Consider the following 17,643-nt stretch of genomic DNA (forward strand, 5'->3'; position numbering starts at 1 on the left):
ACCAATATGTACACAGTAAAATGTCCAGTATTAATTCAACACTTAATAGATAACATTTAGGCTAGTCCCATATTACAGAGTGGGTCCAAATGTTATCTGTTAAGAGTTGAATTAACACTGGACATTTCACTGTGTATCAATGGCAAACCAAAACAAATTTATGCGACAAACAAACATATGCGCGAATCATTCGTCAATGCATGCGTATATCGACCCAATATATATGGGAAGCAAACAAATATACATGAGAATCAGACCAATAGATAGATTGCACCGTTGGAAAACCAATGTAAACGTAAATGACAACCCAATATATGAGTAGCCTAAGTGAAAAACCAATAGATGGGCCAATGTTAAACCAAAACATACGCATATTAAACCAATATATATGTCAAGAAAACCAGTATGTATGTACACTAAATTTATTGTTTTTCTGAACGGAACCCCATGCACAAACGCACATGTGAAATCTCTGCTTCCGAAGCTTTTGAAGTGTAGACTATGTCCTGAAGTGGTTTGTTTTCAATGGATTGTGCGCATGTCTATGGGGTGACATCCACGTGCTCACCAGGGCGGTGCAGGAGAAGGTACTTGACTGTAGAGAGAGCAGAGGCTCCATAAAACTTGACAGATTGCTAGGTTTTGTTCACACGAAGCTTTTATTTTTGTGTTGGGAAACTTATTGAATGATGGTTTAGGTTCTTTCATTGTACTATTGTATTCAAATATAATTTGTACCGATGTCGATGATTTCTTGGAAGTGAATCGTGGTTGTAAGGATGCTTTGGCATGCTTTTAGGACGGCTGGAGCATGGTATTTCAATAAACAATTAAGGCTGTCACAATCCTTCCCACGGACGAAATGCCTCAGCGTCTCATACTTTGGCTGTCTCACAAAACTCTTCGTAAACTCAGCCCTTGTATCTGCTCTCTCGCCTGATCAAGAGTTTGCTCGTTTTCCCCAATAATAAGTGGACATAAAGAGTGAACGGATTACTGGCAGCACATCTTTCTCGCGGAGTCACTTAAGTTACGTTCACACAGGTCCGGTTTATAGCCACAAATATGAATAACTGGACGGACCGTTCTAACTGCTCGTTGAATTTCAGTTCAGTTTGTGGGGATGGTCAGATCAACTGGACACATTGGGAGACGGATTACCCCGTTACCCTTTTCCCTGTCCCTATTCTGATGGGGATAACAGTCACATGCTCTCTCCTCTTCCTCGTTGGAGTTACCGGGAATTTAATGACCATTCTAGTGGTCACCAATTACAAGGACATGAGGACAACCACAAACCTGTACCTGTCCAGCATGGCCCTTTCAGACCTCTTGATTTTTCTTTGTATGCCACTGGACTTGTACAGAATCTGGAGGTACCGGCCGTGGAATTTCGGAGACGAGCTTTGCAAACTATTTCAGTTCGTCAGCGAGAGCTGCACCTACTCCACTATTCTCAACATCACCGCCCTAAGCGTGGAGAGGTACTTTGCAATCTGCTTTCCTCTCAGAGCCAAGGTGGTAGTTACGAAGGGTCGAGTGAGGGGAGTCATCCTCGTTCTGTGGATGGTGGCTTTCTTCAGCGCTGGACCGGTATTCGTCTTAGTTGGGGTTGAGCACGAGAACGGAACGAATCACTGGGATACCAACGAGTGCAAGGTGACACAATACGCCATCAGGTCCGGACTGCTGACCATTATGGTGTGGGTCTCAAGCATCTTTTTCTTTTTGCCAGTGTTTTGCCTAACTATATTGTACAGCCTTATCGGGAGAAGGTTGTGGAGGCGAAAGCGAGACTCAATGGGACCCAACATCTCGAGTCGAGACAAAAACAATAAACAAACAGTAAAAATGTTAGGTAAGACTGTCTATTCGTGGAAACATGTTGTCATTTACACATGCATTTGGGAAAGTAGGCTACCACTATGTCAGTATTTTCAATTAGATAATGCTGACGTTTTTTTACGCAGCTTCGGCTATATGCTCCTGAGACGGCAGATCTAAAGTATAATGCAGTACAGGAGTCTTGGATGTCAAAACATGTTCCAGAAAAAATATTTCTCAAATATATAATATTCTATGTTTTTTTAAATGTTCCATGTAGTAGCCTATAGGTGTCAGCATAGTGAAATATATGTTTTTTTAGATTAAGACCAAGCTAATAATGAATTTCTGGGTCGCAGGAGGATATTAAAGATAATAGGCGAATGTCTTAAACCGAGGAGATACCATGACGCGTTACTCAAATTGATAAACTGCCAAATAAAGAGCAACATTAATAATAATTACAAATATAACTGTCAAATGGGTAACATATATCAAACTATATCTGGGTTTTCATGTATTTCTGTGTGCCGCACAAACTATGAAAATCTTATGTCAAGTACGCTATGTTCACTTCACTGCCTCATATACAGTGACTTTCTTTCGTACATTTTAGGAATTTAAATGTGATTACATCAATTACGATAATGGCGTTTGTGTGTATAGTATGCAGAAAATGCATTATAACCAGACTATCCTATCCCTTCCATTGCAGCTGTGGTCGTATTCGCCTTTGTGCTCTGCTGGCTGCCCTTTCACGTGGGTCGCTATTTATTTTCCAAGTCCTCAGAAGTCGCTTCTCCCCTTATGTCGCAGATCAGCGAGTACTGCAACCTTGTCTCATTTGTGCTTTTTTACCTCAGCGCGGCCATTAACCCCATCCTCTACAACATAATGTCAAAGAAGTACAGGGTCGCGGCCGGAAAACTTCTTGGGGTCAAACAGACCTCTCGCAGGACAGCATCTACCCTGAAGGGTGAAAGCTCCCCAATTTGGACAGAGTCGAGTTTGAGCACGTGACTTCGCCTCGCCCACTTCTCCATTCATGGATGCGTCGTCTATAATCGTCTGAGTCTTCTGCCTATTGGTTGAAACATGACGGGTAGGCTATCTGAACGTTACTTACGGATTTCTGGGAAAGTGACTGATTCGCACAAATATACCAGAGGCCAGTGGGAGAATGTTCAACTCAATGTATTCTCGTTAAGCAAAGGAAATGAACAGGAATGAAGAAATTAGTCACAGATGTCCTTGCGTTTCCTTTTTTCCAATACATAAATTAACATTTATTGTAATGCTACATGGCATATGTGGTAATTCATTATTTTTAATAAGGCTGCAAAGAAGCACTTCGGAAATTATTATTGTGTATGTAGATTTTGGATGTAGTGGTAGGGCCTATCAATAACTAAATTCATAGCAGCCAATAAAATGTAATCTGTTGTTCAGATAGCTGTGAAGTCAGTACATTTGAAGGACACTCGGGAGTCAGCATTACATTACGTTGCATTTATTTGGCAGATGCTTTTATCCAAAGCGACATACAAAAGTGCATACCAAAGGTCACTGGAACAACTACAAAACACCGGTCCGATAAGGTACAATGCTCATTTTGTGCAGTTATTCATAGCCAAGAACACAAAATGTCCAGTTCACACAGTGAACATTACTCTGACCTAACCTATGCCAAGTCAAACTAGGGGGGAAGTACAAGCTACAACATTAGGACAATAATACAAAGTACAATAAGTGCTGGAATGGAGGTACATGTAACATGAGTGGCATGAAAGAGGGTAATTTAAGTGAAATGATCCGCAAAGTGGTGATAGTTAGTCCAGGTATAGTCTGAAGAGATGCGTCTTCAGACCACAGCGAAAGATTGGTAATGAGGGGATGGTTTGAAGCGGGACAGGGAGTTTGTTCCACCACTGGGGAGGTAGGGTGAAGAAGCTCTGTGATAAGGATAAGCGAGAACCCTTTACCCAGATGGGAGGGGGTGCAAGGTGCCCTGCTGCAGAGCAGAGTGGTCGAGCAGGTGTATAGAATTGAATCATATCCTGTAAGTAGATGGGGGCTGTCCTGTTGGCTTCAGTGTAAGCAAGGGTCAGGATTTTGAACCTGATCCTGGCAGTGACCATTAGCCAGTGGAGTGACCTCAGCAGAGTGACATAGGAGATCTTGGGAAGGTTGAAGATGAGTGGGGCAGCAGCATCAGAATTTTCAATCATCTGTAGTGGCTGTATGGCATAAGCTGGCAGGCTTGCAAGGAGGGAGTTGCAGTAGTCAAGATAGGAGATCACTATAGCCTGGACAAGCAGCTGGGTGGAGTGCATAGTTAGGTATGGTCGAATCCTCCTGATGTTGTACAGGGGGAATCTGCAAGACCGTGATGTTGCCTTGATGTGCTCCTTGAGGTCCAGCTGGTCATCCAGGACCACCCCCAGGCTCTTTGGAGAGTGAGAGGCAGTCACTGTGGTGCCATCAACTGTGACCAACAGCTCACATAGTAGGGAGGTCTTGTAGGGGAAGAACAGCAGCTCAATTTTGTTGAGGTTGAGCTTCAGGTGGTGGCTGGCCATCCAGGTTGAGATGTCAGCCAGGCAGGAAGATATTTTATCATTAACCTCTAAGGCAAAGGGGGGGGGGAAGAGTAGAAGAGTTGCATGTCGTCTGCATAACAGTGATAAGAGAAGCCATGTGAATTAATAACTGAACCAAGAGGTTTGGTGTATACGAAGAACAGCAGAGGACCCAGTACAGATTCCTGTGGGACTGCCATAACAAGGGGATGAGGTGCAGAGGCAGACCCCATCCAGGTGACCTGGTAGGACCTATCTGCAAGATAGGAAGCAAACCAGCCAGGAGGGTAGTCTCTGTTAAGTGCCCGGATCGGAAGCCAGACTGGTGAGGGTGTAGAAGGTTGTTTTAATGGAGACACACAGTCATGTCACATTGTTGTTGTAAATCATGTTGTACAGTCAGTCACAATATTTGCCTCATATACTTAAGGTATTTTGCAGTTTTAAAAATCTGATTTGTTTGTCCCACACATTTACACATTCAATGAATTCAATCAAAATTTGTCCAAAATGTGTTTTCTATATTCATCAGAGAGGTAATTTAGTAATCACCAACAGCATTGACAAACCTTGTTGGTGAAGAATGAAATGAATATTTGCATTCAACCAAAAGTCAAAGTGAAGGACAAATTTTCATTGAACCCAGGCCACTGTCATATATCCCATATATCCCAACGATGAATGCCTTAAACCACTACTGAATTCTGGAGGACAATGTAACCACTGTAGTTAATTGTAGCACCACATTTCGTACCCAAACCAAAGGCAAGTGCAAGAGTGCTACATGTGTATATTTGAAACTGTGGTAGTTTAAACTGTGGAACCTCCACCAATGTTCTGTATATACTGTCTTTGTCTCCATAGGTATTGTGCAGAAACTAAATAAAAAAGTGCACTTACAGCAAAGAAGACAAAATTGTGTTTTCTCTGAGGGACATTGATAACTGGTTTTATAGTGTCTGGATCAGAGGTGTGTTTGTTCCCTTTTCCAGCTTTTATGTCTATACTACGCCACTGAATACTGATGGTTTCCCACTTTACAATTCAGCATTGATTTAAAAAGTGAAAAAATCATATCCATTAAAATCATCTTATATCATCATGAAAAAAAAAAAAAAAAAACACTGTCCTAAAAGTGTGTAAGTCAGTAACGTCACATAAATAAATTAATTTGGCATAAGGGAGCATTTTGCAGTGTGCGGATTCTTTTCTAATTTAACTTATACTTGGACAAGAATATTTGTACATTTTGAACAACCTCTTTTCTGCCAGGATTGTTCCATTGAAGAGATACATAAATTATTTTGTTGCCATTAGGTGGGTTTCCATTGTTGATTTTGAGTTATTTCCAATGTGCAATAATGGTGTGAGACCCTTGATGAACTTCATTTACTAATTTTGCTAGCCCAGATTGTGCTGATTTCCTTGGTACTTCAGTTTTAATTGAATACAATAAAATAGTTTAGTCTGTCTTTCAGGAAGGAAAAGTCTTTTGCCCTGCAAATAGCTTTTATTTCACTGCTTTAGAACTGGGCTTTCCCTGCAGCCAGGTTTTTTCTTTTATATTGGCATCCAGCATGGGAGTGAACATATCCAATTTTGACCGTCATTTCAAATGTCCAACCATTTGCAACCACAGCCACATTCTTGCACAAACCCCACTTCTGATTTGAGTGCAGACATCCATGGTTCTCTTCCTGAAACACATATTGTTGGCTATCTGCTTCTCTTCACAGCGCACAGAGTTGCGTCAGAAGAAGACCTCTCGTGTTCAGCTTTGGCTCAATATGAGACCCTTTCTGAGGATTGTCATTTCCACAGTTACCCTGCTCTTGGCTTTGAACTGCTCTTCAAAAAACGCAACACTACTTTGGTTTCCAAAATACAGCCACAAAACATAAGCCATTCACTTTTGTATTTAAATTCACATTTATTCCAATCTGTTCTGGTGATGAGATGTATTGTTATTGGCACATCATCCAGAGTGAAAATGAACTCCTGTCTTTATTTGTCTTCTAAAGTGCTAATAACCTTAGAGATAGTTTGCATCGGGCCACCCCAAAATTGGCATGCTAGACAACGGACACAGGAACTTCCTCTGCTGTAATTATCTAGCCTGTCCCCTTTTTAGACATTTTGATTCATTCATGCATCCACAATCTTCAAAACCTTTCTATCATATTTATATTGGTAAAATCTCTCACCCATGCACCAGAATAATTGAACAAATGAGCACTAATTTGATTAGTTCAAATTAGTTCCATTGTTTTAATTTGGCCACACGCTACCTGGTCTATAGTATTGAACAAAAAATTCTACCCCACTGCAGCGGATTGGGGGGCTGGGTTCCAAAAGACTTATTGAATTACAAACAAAATTTGAAATTAAAAAAATGTGATCACATTTAGATTAAAATACCTTTATGTAGACAATGGTCCTAGTATAGATTTTTGCGGTATATCATTATATTTTATCTGTTTGATTCATGGCCATTGACAATATCATGTTTCCTTCTATCATGAACATAATTACTGAGCGACTTAAGAACATTACCATGAAAACCATATCTGTACATTTTTGAAAGCAAAATATTATGGTTAACAGTAGCAAGTACTTAGAAAGATATAAAAATATACCTATTGTAAATTCATTATTATATAAGGCTATATAAATTCTGTCAGAAAAAAAAGAAAAAAAAAAGAAAAAACGATCACTATTACTTTACTATTTCTTGTTTATATAAACGATCTTGCAGCAGTACCTAACATTATATTTCCAGTGCCTTTCTGCAGATTATACTAACTTTTTAGTCCCCAATGGAAATTAATCACATCAGAGAAATAAATTATAATCTTCTCAAATACTCTAAATAGTTTCATATAAATTGTCAAAAACGACTTTTCCAACATCTGTATAAAATTAATTTGCATAAGAAATATTTTTTTACACTAGCAACTTTTTCTAAACCCATACTTCAATTGTACCACTCTTTTTAAAATTATAGTTGCTGACTGTCTTTGACATTCAACAGTCTTCACACCTGTGCTTTTGTCTTCAAGGTGAGATATAAGAGTATAGATTTACCTGTCTGTTTTAACCATTATTTTGTTATCAATTTCCAAATTCATTTTTATCCTGCCAGACAAGATTAGAACCTTTATTTACCAATGCATAAATCATTTTATGGTCAGTTTTATGTCAAATATCATGGAGGTACTTTGTGGAATGATGGCTTACATTTGTTAGATTCATCATTGTCGTTGTCTGTGTATAAAAAGAGACATATAAAGGCCTTGTTGTCCAAAAGATTTGAAAAGGAATATGTCTTTTATTGTTCTTGTTTGCATATTTTATTATTATCACAACATAATTTATAATTTAAGTAAAGATTTTTATTTTTGAGTTGCTTTCTTAGCTGCTTTTACTTGGATAAATTAGAACTTTATGGCTTAGCTTTTTGCATTACTTGATATTGACATGGGAATTTGATAGTGACTATGGTTAATTGTAATTCTTCTTTCCGTCGCATTTTTGGGCGTGGTTCCTAGATAAGCCCAAACTGGGTTTCTTCCTCACCTGCACATGTATTTTTCTTTTTTCCATTTTTTTTCTCAAATTTCTTTTACTAGTGCACATTAATTATTATAATACATTTAAATGAATTAAAATACATTAAAATATGTTTCGCCTGTGAAATATAGGAATTTATTTGACTCAATCCGTTTACCACCTATATTTTTTACTTTGTATAATTTATTTTTACGATACAGTTGTTAGCCTTACCATATGAACTAGGTCTGTTTTAATTGTTCACTGGCATGAATTAACTAACTGTTTGGACCTGTGTTTGTTAATAAAGTTCTGCTTCCCACACGATTTTGCCCACAATTGGTGATTGTTATTATTTTGATGGATGTACTGAGATCGATGTCTTCACTAATTACATGGCATTACATTTCATTTAGCAGACTTATTCAGATCAATTTACAATATAGGAGAAACAGAAGTGCATTTGTCTGATTAATAGGATAAATCATGCCAGATATAGCAAACAACATTCCCAGATCAAAGAGTAAAGAAGCAACACCTGTAAGGCACTTCTGCATGTCCTCAGTGCTAACCAAGACTACAGACTTCATGTATAACAAGAGGAGAAGCATATACAGTAACCATGGAAATTATGGTATTAAACTATGAAAATACCATAATCTAAATCAATACATAAAGATGGAATGCTACAATGTGGGGAGAGGGACCGAGATGTAGTCTGAAAAGATGGGGCAATAGTCTGCATATAAAGATGTTCTGCTGTCCTGACCATTTTGGTAAATTAATTTTACCACCAGCCAGTACATACGGACATCCTGACTGGGACCTCAGTACTTCTGTTGCAGTGTGCAGCCAGAAATTTTTTTCCTTTCATTGTCCATATACACATGCACTCACTATGATATACTGCGTTAATAAATAATGGAATTGTTTTCAAGTCAATTTGCTAAATTAATTTTTGATTATTCAGCATACAAATACAGTATTTCAATTCCTTTATAAATGCTATATCCTCTTTCTATCTTGAGCAAAAAAAAAATATACTACCAACATGTGAATGTAAAAAAATGAATGAACGCATGTTTGTATTTAAAGTATGTGTGCTTGTATTCATGCCTGCTCATTAGTGTCAAACTTTGGAGTATCCTGTTGTAACGGTTGTGTTAATGAGCATCACTGTGCTGAGAAAAGTTCCTGGTGAAGAAAGTCATGACAAATCACTCTGTGCATCACACACGCACACACACACACACACGCACGCACGCACACATGCATACACGCACACACACACACACACATATATATATAGTCATAAGGTTGATAGTACTTAGTTGAGTTATTAAATTTAAATTAATTTATTGGATTATTTCAAATTTAATTACAGTTCAGTGTACAGTTCAAAGATCACTGTTTAGGAGCCACCCTCAGTTACCCTGTTAGTGGCACAGCACTCTGAATACTGAACCCAGAATAACTGGAGATCACCCTTTATCAGCCTCAACACATACAATTATTAAGAGGGAATTCAACCTCTGCACATATGAATTCAGATGTCTCTGTTTGACTTTGTTGGTGGATCATTCCATCATCTTGAGAGAGGAAACAAAATCACGCATACACAAAAATATAAGCTTTAATGACAAATAATGCCGAAAATTAATGGTTTGGTTGTAATATGTTATAAGGATACCGGCACAGTATAGCACAATACAACGCTGTATAGGTAGCATGTAGTGATGAATCAGACGTGAAGGTATTATAATTATTGTTCATAAGTGATACTCAACTAATCTCAACAAAACTGCTGGTTACCGCTGCACAGAAACTCACTCTGAACTAATACAATTCTACGCACGTAGCCCATGATTAGTAGGCGACAGACAACAATCAGTTATACTCGACTCATAGCACAAAGGTCTTGAACCACACAATTCGATTTACAGACCGGCAGCTGTCTGGCTACTGCTGGTCTCGTACAGAGGCACACATAAATATCTAACGGTAGGTTAAGCTTGGAATTATGGTGTTACTTACAAGTGAGTGTGGAGAGGAAGAGAGGAAAGGAAAAGAGGAAAGAGGGAGGAGAAAGTGATCCCCGAGATCCAGCTGAGACAGCATGCATTAAGTTCAAAGCCGGAAAATGCAGCTTGGGCCAGGCCAGCTTGATCGGTGACACCGGACTCCCAACACAAACACGTCAGTACTTCAAGGTGTAGACACACAATTCCAAAGCGGTGCAAACACTCGGAAGTCCAATTGTACAGCCTTATTCGGCAGGGAAACCGAGGCTATGGTAGCTTCCTAAAAATCAACATGAGTCAAGGCTGGAGTCATCTACAGCTTTGAACTCAGAATTATGGGTATCTGGCATGAGGGGTCTGGTGATTCTGAAGGGAAGCGGAAGATAGTGTTGCAAAGTTGAAAGTAACAGACACAGGCTCATTTGGGAGCTTATGCAGAAACAAAGAATTCTGTGCCCTTAGAGAGAGGACTGCCGAGAAACAACTTACAACTGCCCTACATTCCCTTTTTATGGCCTTGCGAATGAGCTGACTTGTGAGATCATGCAACATAACAGTTGGTGTAAGGACTTATGACTTTATTGCTTTCAATTAGTAGGGCACCTTCATTTAATCTCTCTCTCTCTGATGGTGATGGTCATACCACCATGCACCAGCAGCCATACCACCATGTACCCTGCTCCTGCCGAATGGCTGAAGCTAAGCAAGTGTGGGCTTGGTTAGTACTTGGATGGGAGACCACCAGGGAATACTGAGTTGCTGCTGGAAGTGGTGTTGGTGGGCCAGCAGTGGGCAATCTTCCCTCTGGTCAAATAAACCCCAATGCCCCAGTGCAGTGACGGGGACACTGTGCTGTAGGAGATGCCGTCTTTCGGATGAAACGTTAAAGCGAGGTCCTGACTCACTGTGGTCATTAAAGATCCCATGACACTTGTCGCAAAGAGAAGGGGGTTCCCCGGTGTCCTGGCTAAATTCCCAATCTGGCTCTTTCCATCTTGCCACCTAATCATCCCCTGATTTAATTGGCTAAAAAAAAAGTTCTCTCCCTCTCCACCTTAGCTAATGTGTGGTGAGCGTTCTGGCGCAAGATGGCTGCCATGCATCAGTCAGGTGGGTGCTACACATTGTTCGTGGGTGAGGGGAGTTCCCACTCATCACTGTAAAGCACTTTGAGCGTTCGGAAAAGTGCTATATAACCGCAATGATTCATTCATTCTTCCATTCACCTCTGTTAATATTTGTGTGATTATGTGCTTACATGCATTGGTGGGTGGTCTGTTAAGATGTCACTCTCTTACTATGCTTGCACAAGGTTATTGTGTTAGCTGGGGTAGGGTACAAAGGACTGTGAGGGGGTTGGCACAGTCATTGTGTTCAAGAGTTTGCTTGAGGTGTGAGGTCATTTGGAGGTTACAGGAACTGCAAGGCTGGTGTGCAGAATCTCCAAAGTTGGCATATAGACATTACTTCTTCTGTTAAGGTGTCAGCCTGATCACTGCGTTGTTCAGGATAACCATCTTTATCCGGGAGCGAAGGGGGTTGTGGTGATTATTCTCTGTTTTGTTCTCCCATGTCTTTTGATTTGGCTATGTTAGCCAATATGTGGAGAGGTATTCTGGGTTTGGGTATCCAAGCATTGCTGGTGCTATCAGTTCTGTAGACGTCAGGGTCGGATCTCTTTTCTTTTCTTTGGCACCCCATGACATAAATCCTACGCATGCCCCTGCTGATAAATGAAAGTTTTCATAGCATATCTAAATGTCCTGTGAGGTTGATCACTAACTAGAGAGGCTAACCACTCAGAGAAAATGGGAGCCAACTGATTTCACCTGACAGTTTATAAATGAATTTAATCAATTGAATCATTTAAAATAAATCAGTTTTCAATTGGAATTATTTGTCACGTAGTGCATACCCCACAGTAAATAAAAAATAAGTTGGACTGACCAATTTAAATACCTGGGATGTGAATATAGAATATTATTTTTTCAGGGCACATATAGCTATTTCTAGCATAATGTGGCTCTAATAGAATAATTTGCCCTTCAATAGATGTGAAAAAATCTCATTAAAAACAATTAGTGTCTAATTAAGAACAATTAGCAGCTTGTTACTATGATTGGGACAAAAACCAGAAAAAACCACAGTGGATCACCAAAATCAGGGATATGAAACACAGTCGTTCGTATGGCCATGACCTTCAGAAAAACACAGTTTAGTTCTTTTGCCTAGATGTCATCAATTTAATTTAATGACAGACTCAATGATGTTGTGCATTTTTGTTGCAAGATGTAATGCAAGATTTATATTTAATACACAATACTGAAAGATAAAGTTATATTTTTAACCTTTTGCATATTTTGTACATTATGTGTTCTATCATTTTTTATCATAGTCATATACAATGGGCTCCAGAATTATTGGCACCCTTAATAAAGATGAAGAAAAAAGGCTGCATATAATAAATGACACAGATAATAATCTATATGTTATGTTCAAACATATGGGAAAACTATATACTTTCATTTTAATACATTTACTCTCATGCTTCAATGTTCTTTTATCAAGTAATCTATTTTCTTATGAAAACCATACGTGCCATAATTATTGGCACCCCTAACAATTATTGTAAGTAAAATCAAACAAAATAAAATTGGCAATACAATTTTACTTAATTTAGGCCATCTCAGTCTAAAGGAACTATATTGTGTAGGTGTAAAACATATGGAATGGTTGCAGATTTGCCAGGAAGAGGAAACAAGTGCATGGTGTCCCCACGGTCGGTGAGGAAGATGGTGAGGGAGGCCATTAATTACCCAAGGATCACTGTTTAAGAATTGCAGAGATTGGTTTGTTTCTTGTGGTCAACAAGTCTAAAAAAATAAACATAAAATGGCACCTCCATACCAACTAACTCTTTGGAAGGGTGGCACGAAGACAGCCCTTACTGAGCACAATGAACAAAACCAAGAATCTGGAGCTTTCCAAACCTCATTGGAATTATGACTGGAAAAGAGTGCTATTGTCAGATGAGACCAAAATTGAACGTTTTGGCCCTACACACCATCAACATGTTTGGCGGCAAAAGAGGAATGCATACAGGAGAAACACCTCATACCTACTGTCAAATATGGAGGTGGGTCATTGATATTTTGGAGATGTTTTGCTGGCAGTGGTCCTAGAGAACTATTTTAAACCAATGGCACAATGAACTCAACAACAAAGCACCAGGAAATTCTGGCAGAAAATTTGATTGTCTCTGCTAAGAAGCTAGGACTTGGTCATAGGTAGATTGTCCAGCAGGACAATGACACCAAGCATACATCAAAATCTAAACAAAAATGCTTAAGTGAAATCAACATCCATGTTTTCTAATGGCCATCCCAGTCTCCAGACTTAAATTCCATCAAAAACCTGAAGTCTGAACTGAAGCCATAAGCACAAACCCAAAGATATCAATGATTCTGAAAAGTTCTACATGGAGTCAAAAATCCGTCCAAATGTGTTCTCTAACCTTATCACAAATTATAGGAAAAGACTCATGGCTGTCATCTTTGCCAGGGGTATTTCCACAAAGTATTAAAACAGGGGTGCCAATAATTGTGGAACCTGTTTTTTGGGGAAATATTTTTTTTATTTAAAAGACTTGGGTTGATTCTAATGAATAATTAACAAAGCACACTAGTTTACACGTTTGTAAAATAAAGCTTATGTCAATAACTGTATTATTTTTTAGTTTTGCATTTTTTGTGCATATTTATCAAGGGTGCCAATAATTCTGGAGCCCACTGTATTCTAGTCAAACCCAAATGTCTTTCTCTCTCTCTTTCTCAAACACACATTCACTAATGTGCACACATGCAAACACACTCTCACACTTTATTAACATGTCATTTAAAAATTGGCATCTTCAATTCAGCCCAAATTTGGAATGTCCAACATAGTTTTCCAAATTATGTACAAGTGTGCTCATACATGACTCCTGCTGCCAGCTCGGAAGAGTGAAGGCAATCCACGCTCCCCCCCCAAGCCCCCCCCCCCCCTCGAAACATGCACCTGCCAGCCAGATGCTTCTTTTCACACCACAGCTGTAAGCCATGCACATACAGAGCTGGGGCGGGGCAGCCATGCATGTGTGCAGAGAAAGCTTAGCCATGGTCACCAAAGAACAATGCTATATCCATACCAACTTTATGCCTCCTTAATCCCAGAGTGACACGAAGCCAATGATGCACTGCCCCTGTGCATCATCAGTCAGCACTGGCACGGGTCAGATTCATTCTGACCGTGATTCTCACTTGTGCATTGTAAGCAGTGCTTTCGCCGGGTGAGCTACCCAGCAGCTCCTACACACTTGTACAATAATGCTTTCACAAATACACACACACACACACTCATACTGTATGTACATAGACACACATTCTCTCTCTTCTTATAACACACGCTTGTACACACAAGATCTTGTTTGCAAATGTGAGTGAGAATTATTAAAAAGTATAATGTAATAACATGTGGAAGAGTTTTGGCAGTACAAACAGGATTATTTGCCAAATTAGAGCAGTTCAAGGACATGTGTGTGGCATTATGGCTACAGAGTAAGTACAGGAAACATTTAGACTTTTCTACAATCTGTTTTCCATATTTATGGTAGAAATGTGAAAAAAGATAATAAATTACTTTCAAATGCATATTGTTGAATCACTTGAGATTATAATCAGATGCTTTCATTGAATAAATTGATATATATATTTTTTATTTTATTTTAATGTTTTAGTGAATTACATAATTTTGTTTTTCTGAATGGCACTCAGCTTTTTTGGTAAATAATTTATTCTGACAAAATGTTATCTAAACTGAATCACATCTAAATGCAAGCGAAACTAGGAACAATCCCAGATAAACATTAAACTCCATTGTCCTCCTTTCAGCTGCATATGAGGATTGATTAAATATAGTCCAGCCAACTTGCTCTCTTCTGCATTAACTAAATTAAAGAAAAGATGAATACGTCGTTTTAAATATAACTTGCCACCTAACACTGAAATTCAATTAACATGAAATCTGGAGACCTAAGATTCTGGGGACCTAAGATTAAAAATTTATTGTGGAGCACAACCTGGTACACAGATCCAGCAGGAAGAGATGTTCCTCTATTGTGCTAGTTCGGTTTTGCTTTTCCTAAAGGTGGTTTTAGGATTGACTGATTAAATTGACCAGCAAGGTTGAAATATGTTATAGAACACGATTGTTTTGGGGGTGAAGTTTGTGCTGCTTTGTGTAGAGGGAAACAGCAGTGAATAGCAGTGGCTAGGGCGTATGACACACAAAAAAATGCCCACCCTTTGGCATCCAGGAGCTCTTTCTTTCTAGACAAAATTTTAATTTTAATGAAGACCAGGAAGGTAGATATTACAGATACAATAATCCATGGAACGATTTAATTCATCATCTTCACTAATCTGAAAATGCCATTGCCATGACATATATTTTTTGAGGATTACCATCACTTATGTTTATTGCACAAGCACAGCTTCGTTTCCCAAGAGTGGAAGCAAATAAAAGAGCAAAGTTTCAGATTGAACTCTGCACCATTAAAATGTACAGACAGGTTAAAGGAAAACCCTGAATAAACATAACTAATGCAGATGCTTCCATTCTGCATGATGCAATTATGCAATTAGAATAATATTGTTGTTCTGTGGCATATATAAAAATGCTGAGCCAGCCCAGTTGACCTCGATTTTGTATCAAGATGGCAAGAGGGAAAGATCTAAGTGACTTTGAAAGAGGGTTCATTATTGGGGTACGGATGGCAAGAGCTTCTGTCAGAAAGACTGCTAAACTGACTAGTGTTTCAGTAGGAACAGTGACTAAAGTGACATCTGCATTTAGATCTATGGGAAAGACATCATTGATTGATTGCATACATCTCTCGATGCTCTTGAACACATCATCAGTGATGGAACCTGGGGTCATTGGGCGTTTTGGGTCTTTCAACATCAGACACCCTCAGAGATATTGAGAAGTCTTTGCAAGATTCTGCTGCCAATTTTAAGTTTTATTCACTTGCTATGGATTAGACAACATAACGAACACTAGCCAGCTAGAATTTTTTCTGCATGGGATTACAGCGTATTTTGAGACACAAGAAGGTTTGCTTTCATTTTTGGTTATGCACGACACTACCAGAGGTGAGGACATTTTTCAGAAACTGATAACGACAATGCAGTCTTATGGTTTATCAATGGCAAAACTAAGTGGTGTGACAACTGGTGGTGCACCAGCCATGGTGGGGTCTCACAAGGGCTAAGTGGCCCTCCTCAAAAAGGAGATGGAATCTTCTTGGTCTGGATCCAAGTGATGTAGTCACTTGCCATTGCATCATTCACCAAGAAAATCTGTGCTCACAGTCGCTATGTCTGAAGAGTGTGATGACAAGGGTTGCTACCTGCATTAACTTCATTACAAGCAGAGGGTTGAATAATTGCCAGTTCAGGGAATTATTGAAAGGCCTTGAAATTGAGTATGGAGCCCTGGTTTACTACAATGAGGTGTGATGGCTAAGCTGGGCAACCATACTGAGAAGGTTTTACGAACTCAGGGATGCTGTGAAAGGTTTCATGGAGATGAAAGGACGCTGTGTGAAGGAAGAAACCAGTTCCTGGTCTCACCCCTTTCCCATGCGAAGTCATTTGAAGCTAAACTGAAGCTGTGGTAGGTGCAACTGTCATGGTTCTGTGTTTTCCTGTCTGTGTTTCCCTTGTTGGGCCGCCAGATGGCGGCACTTCTGTTTTGTGTCCTGCTCCCCCCTGTTAATTGTATTATTGTTGTCTCGTTATTCTATTATTGTTCCCACCTGTGTCTTGTTATCCCCTCCTTTTCTGGGTTGATTGTTTTTTGAGTTCACCTGTGTCTTGTTACCCCCTGTCTATTTAAGTTCTTTGTTCCCTTGACTCGGGTGCTGGTTCCTTGTGTTTGTTCCCGACTTGTGTTTGTTTGACTTACATATATCTGCCTGCCTCTGCTTTGACCTGCGTGTGTGTGTGACTGTGTTTCCGCCTGTGTGTTTCTGCCTGTTAGTTCCTGCCTGGTTTCTGTCCTACCTGTGTTCTGCTCTGTGTGTTTTTTTTTTAATTTTGAGTTTTCGGTTTTGTGTTTTTTGGTAGTGCCCTGCGTGGCCTTTTGGTTTCCTGTTTTTTTGTCCCCTGTCATGTAAGTAAAGTCTTTTTTTGAGTTTGTGTTTTTTTCCCCTCTGCGTTTCGGTCCCCCCTACCCGTTACGTGACAGCAACTTCAGAGGGGGAACATGGGAATTTCCTTATTCTCCGTGATCAAAATCCTGAGCATGAAAGAACAATGGAATATGCGAGGAAATGTGCTCATTTGTTAGAGAAGTTTAGTGAAAGTGTCGGGAGTCAGGAGCAGCCCCGCGCTGCCTCCGGCCACCTAACAATGCTTTTTTTTTCAGGAACCCACCCACCACCAGGAGATCAGGACAAGGCAGGTAAAAGGGAAACTTTTATTTAACATTTAATTCATAAAACAGAGCACGCCACAATCTCGCACCAACCCCGCCCTTCCTTCTTCCCCCCGGCTTCCTCTAACACTTCCACTCTGGCCCTCCCCTTCCCTTCCACGGAGCCCCCGACGCAGGTAAGAGCAACACCCCTC

General features: G+C 39.6%; 1 protein-coding gene across 1 annotated transcript; it reads left to right on the forward strand.

Annotated features, from left to right (window-relative positions):
• The first annotated feature begins 602 nt into the window (after positions 1–602).
• Positions 603–3,062, forward strand: LOC135253394 (growth hormone secretagogue receptor type 1-like). Its single transcript, XM_064332643.1, has 2 exons — positions 603–1,858; positions 2,540–3,062. The coding sequence occupies exons 1-2, from the start codon at positions 1,066–1,068 to the stop codon at positions 2,842–2,844; spliced, it is 1,098 nt and encodes a 365-aa protein (XP_064188713.1). The 5' UTR covers positions 603–1,065; the 3' UTR covers positions 2,845–3,062.
• The last annotated feature ends 14,581 nt before the right edge of the window (positions 3,063–17,643 follow it).

Source organism: Anguilla rostrata, chromosome 4, assembly GCF_018555375.3.
Source record: "Anguilla rostrata isolate EN2019 chromosome 4, ASM1855537v3, whole genome shotgun sequence".
Classification (NCBI taxonomy): Eukaryota; Metazoa; Chordata; class Actinopteri; order Anguilliformes; family Anguillidae; genus Anguilla; species Anguilla rostrata.